General features: G+C 42.7%; 1 protein-coding gene across 1 annotated transcript in view; it reads left to right on the top strand.

Annotated features, from left to right (window-relative positions):
• Kntc1 (kinetochore associated 1) overlaps positions 1 to 4550 on the top strand; it is a 96168-nt gene that overhangs the window by 38292 nt on the left and 53326 nt on the right. Inside the window, exons 20-23 of the mRNA XM_023720670.1 lie at positions 2200 to 2311; positions 2994 to 3137; positions 3477 to 3533; positions 3624 to 3725. Coding sequence (XP_023576438.1) covers positions 2200 to 2311; positions 2994 to 3137; positions 3477 to 3533; positions 3624 to 3725 — 415 coding nt within the window. The remainder of the gene's footprint in view (positions 1 to 2199; positions 2312 to 2993; positions 3138 to 3476; positions 3534 to 3623; positions 3726 to 4550) is intronic.

Genomic DNA, 4550 nt, shown 5'->3' with positions numbered 1-4550 from the left:
TTTCACTATGTCATACATCTTGGCCTTGCACTTGCTTCTGTAGCCTGGGCTGGCCTTGAACTGGGTTGGCAATCCTCCTGCCTCAGCCTCCCAAGTGCTGGGATGACAGGTGTGCATCACCATGCCTGGCTTCTAAAACATTATTAAATATCTTGGTAATCCTTTTCTTGTTGTTGTTGTTGTTGTTGTTGTTGCTGTTGTTGTTGTTGTTGTTGTTGTTGTTGTTGTTGTTCTTCTTCTTCTTCTTCTTCTTCTTCTTCTTCTTCTTCTTCTTCTCTTTTTAATATATGTGCTGCTGAAATGAGCACCCTTGTTTCTGTCTTTAGCAAACAAAAAGCTGGCATGGTGGCGCACGCCGGTCATCCCAGCACTCAGGAGGCTGGGGCAGGAGGATCACCACCAGTGTGAGCCTGGACTGTGTAGTTCAGGCCAGCCTGCACTGTATAGTGAGTCCTTGTCTCAAAATAAAACGAACAAACAAAAATTCCTTTATCATTTAAAGCATGATACAAGCTTTTATAGTTTTGTTTGACTTTCTGCCCTATTAAGAGAGTCGCCATCCTTACCTGTGAGCTTGGGTCAGGACTGAGGAGCTGCACTGCTTTGTTAGTGATAGCGGAAGGCTGGCGATAACCTGAACATTGAACTCTGGGGAACTAATTCAACAAGTTACCGTAAAGCCATGCCATGCAGTACTGTGTGGTCCTTAGGAGGAATGGGGTTTATGTGCACCGGTGTAGCATAAGCACTAAGACAATATAAAAATTAATTTTACCTGGGTGTGATGGCAAGCTCCTGTAATCTTGTACTCTGGGAGCCAAAATCAGGAGAATCCCAAGTTCAAGCTCCCTCTAGGCAAGTTAGCAACTTACTGAGACCCTGATTCAACATTACATTTTTATTTTATTTGTATTTTAAGGAAGGGTCTATAGGGTGTTCAGGGTCTACTAGATCAGACTCATAGTGATCCGCCCATTTACAGCCTCCCAAGAGCTGGGATTACAGGTGTGCGTCACCACGCCCAGTATCAATCCCCTGTTTCAGCACACCGCAGGGGGCAGGGCTGGCTCAGCAGGCCTAGGGATCAAACCCTGGCCCCTGCACCTGCTTGCAGGCACTTTAATCCGCTGACCATTTGGCTGGCCCTCAACATTACTTTTTTTTGAGTGGAACCGGGGATTGAACTCAGACCCTTGTGCTTGCCAGGGAAGTGTTTATCCTACTGAGCTATCTCCTTGGCCCCCAACATTACATTTTTAAAAAGGGCAGAGGATGCAGTTTAGTCTAAAAATCCCAGGTTCAATCCCTAATATTGTGGGGGTAAGTTAAAAATAATTATTTATGGGAAAGGGAGAAGGGAAGCGGATGTGAAAAGAGTTAAAATGTGTGCACATGGTGCCAGCTCCGTGTGTTGAGTGTAATCACTATGTACTGCAAACGTGTACTAATAATTTTTTTTTAAAATAGTTTATAGCCAGGCATGATGGCATTCACCTGTCATCTCTGCACTTGGGAGGCTGAAGCAGGATTACCATGAGTTCAAGGCCAGCGTGGACTACATGTAGTGCTCAAAGCCCACATGAAATGCACTGCAACACAAAACAGAAAAGACCATAGAAAGACCATAGTGTGTTCAAGGCCCGCCCAGACGACATAGCAAGATCCTTTCCCTCCAAACATAAAATTGTTGTTAGGTACAACAGTTATTTCCAAGGGAGACCCTCCAAGAGGAGTTATGACCTCTGGGGGAGACAGGTCCAAAGGTCTAGAAAGAAACTTGCTTTTTCATTGTGTTATCTTTGACACTGTTCTGTTTTTAAACTTTTTTGATGTTGTTTTTTTTTTTTTTTTTCCTGGAACCAGGGATTGAACTCAGGCCCTTGCGCTTGCCAGGGAAGTGCTTATTCCATTGAGCCATCTCCCTGGCCCCTTGATGTTTTCTTAAGTCAGGGTCTTGCCACTACGTAGCCTGTGCTGGCCTCGAACTCACTCTGTTGCCCAGGCTGGCTCATCGCTCATGCTGGTCCTTCTGCCTGAGCCTCCTGAATGCTGGGGTTTGTTTTAAAGTTTATGAGTAAAAATTTAAAAAAAGAACAAACTAGTTGATATGCACAATGATACTCACTTGGAAGGTACGAGCTTAGTGTGTGGTGTTTTTTTTTTTTTAACTACTAACTCTTTCCTTCTTTGATTTCTCAGTGGGAGTGCGTGGATTGAATTCCTGAATAATGAAGATGATCTTAAAGATATTTTGCTACAGCTAAGAGAAGGGAACCTTGTTTGCGCGCAGTATCTTTGGCTAAGAAATCGGGTAATACTTTTGGTGGTTCAGTTTTTCTTAAGGGCTTCCTAGCTCCTGAGGTAGGGTGTGACTCAGTTGGAAACTAGCAAGGTGGCGCATGTGACTGGATAATAGAACATTGTCCGATCAATAAAGATCTGTGTCTGTCCCTCTGCTGATTCTAATTCCGAGGGAGAACTAGAAAGATACCATAAAGCCTTATTTTAACTCACTGAGGCTAAATCGCTCCAAATCTTAGCCCAACAGGCAGCATTAGATTGTTACTCACTGGCAGAAGCCCAGGTTGTGGGTAAGTCTTATCCATGGTCCCAGCTACTCAGGAGACTGAGACAGGAGGATTCCATGAGTACGGTAGGTGGGGCTGATGTGGACGTCCCAGAAGCGTTGGGTTGTTTCCTTAGTGGACACACTGCTTGTAAGCATCTGTGCCAGTGTCGCGGTGTTCTCTTCCTTGGAGCACATCTCTGCTGGTTCCTGTGCTGCATAACTGGCTCGCTGTTCGGCACTCGCTCCCGGCAGAGTTCAGGGCTTGTGGCCCTCCACTTGATCTTTTGCATTGGTAATCGCTTTTAGCACTGATTAAAAGCAGGCAGATGTTCCTTGGGATGACTTTTGCTATCACGGGACTTTGCTGTTTGGGAGGCTGTCAGTCTCAATTCGTTGTTTTAATTTTTCACTCTGTAACATTCAGGCAAACTTTGAAAGCAAGTGTGATGTGAAAATGCTTGAGAACTTGCTGAACTCAATTTCTATGCCAGTCTCTTTGCAAAATCTTTGTCCCTGGCTTAAAAACGAGGTGGTCCCATTTGTGAGGAGGACTATACCTGAAGGACAGGTGAGTTTTTCCCAGTAGTCCTGCTCTTACTGATCTCACTTAATTTGTGCTACGTTAGATCATTGAAGACTAAGTGGCAGTGTGCTTGGTTGGGCAGCACATACACTAAAAAGATTAAGCTGCAGTAACACCTATTAGTTAACTTTTATAGTATCTTTTAAAAGGTGGTCATAAGGCTAGAGGTATAGCTCGGTGCTACAGCATCTGCCTCCCAGCTGGGAGACCCTGGCTTCAACCTCCGGGACTGCAAAAATAAAACGATTTGTAAGAGATTATTATGGAGGACTTTTGTTATTTCAGTGATTCTATATTGAGAATTTTAAATGATATATGTTTCAGAAAATTCTTGCAAAATGGTTGGAGCAAGCAGCCAGGAACCTTGAATTAACCGATAAGGTAATGCTAGTATAACTGACATGGAAAAGCCTTGGCACCGCCCCACAGCATAAAACTCTGTTTCTTAATGACGTGTAATGTTTTCTAAAGGCAAACTGGCCCGAAAATGGACTTCAGCTGGCAGAGGTATTTTTCACAGCAGAAAGAACAGATGAATTGGGATTGACTTCCTCTTGGCACTGGATATCTTTGGTACGATGCAGAGAATGGATTTTTAGTAATTAAATAGTCTCTTCATGTTAAAGAGTTTGTCTACATGCACGTAGAGGAGAGTGTCTGCGAATACATGTGCTTCTTAGAAGTTCTGTGTGTATGTGCCTTCATTTGTACCTTTCAAAGCCACAAAATGGAAAATTTTTTTTTCTCCATGATATTTCTATTACACCTTATAATGGTTTTTCACGACTGAGCCAATGAAAGGGAAACAATGTGAAAGTACTTCCCCGAGAGTACGTTGTGCACTAGCAGCATTTCACAACCCTAAAAGAACAAAACTTGCCAACATGTTATTAGTTTTCATTGTACAACCAGGACTTCTTCTGTTTAAATTAGTGGGCCACTGCTGTAGCTCATGGCATTTGCTAGGTATTCAGACAGCTATTAGGGCTAAAAGAGCAGTGCTTTTTGTTTATTTGTTTGTTTGGATCAAACTGAGAAACATGAGTCTCAAAAATAAGAGGGGCTGGGGAGATAGCTCAGTAGAACAAGCGCAAGGGGCTGAGTTCAATCCCTGGTTCTGCCAAAAAATAAAAATAAAACAATAAAACAAAATAAAAATAAGAAAAGTGTTGGAGATGTAGCTCAGTAGTAGAGAACTTGCCCAGTAGATGGAAAGCCCTGGGTTCAGTCCCCAGTACTTCAGAGAAAACAAATAAAAAAATCTTCGTTGGGAGTACTGTAATTTAGTTTAGATTAATATATAAGACATATTATAATCTTGCCTCTGAAGTACTACATCCTTCAGTACAAGAAAAATAAGACCTTAAAGTATGTTATTAAATCACATGTCTCATGTTT

Source organism: Octodon degus, unplaced genomic scaffold, assembly GCF_000260255.1.
Source record: "Octodon degus isolate 3935 unplaced genomic scaffold, OctDeg1.0 scaffold00076, whole genome shotgun sequence".
Lineage (NCBI taxonomy): Eukaryota > Metazoa > Chordata > Mammalia > Rodentia > Octodontidae > Octodon > Octodon degus.
Note: the sequence above shows the minus strand (reverse complement) of the source record. Positions and strands in the feature narration are given on the sequence as shown.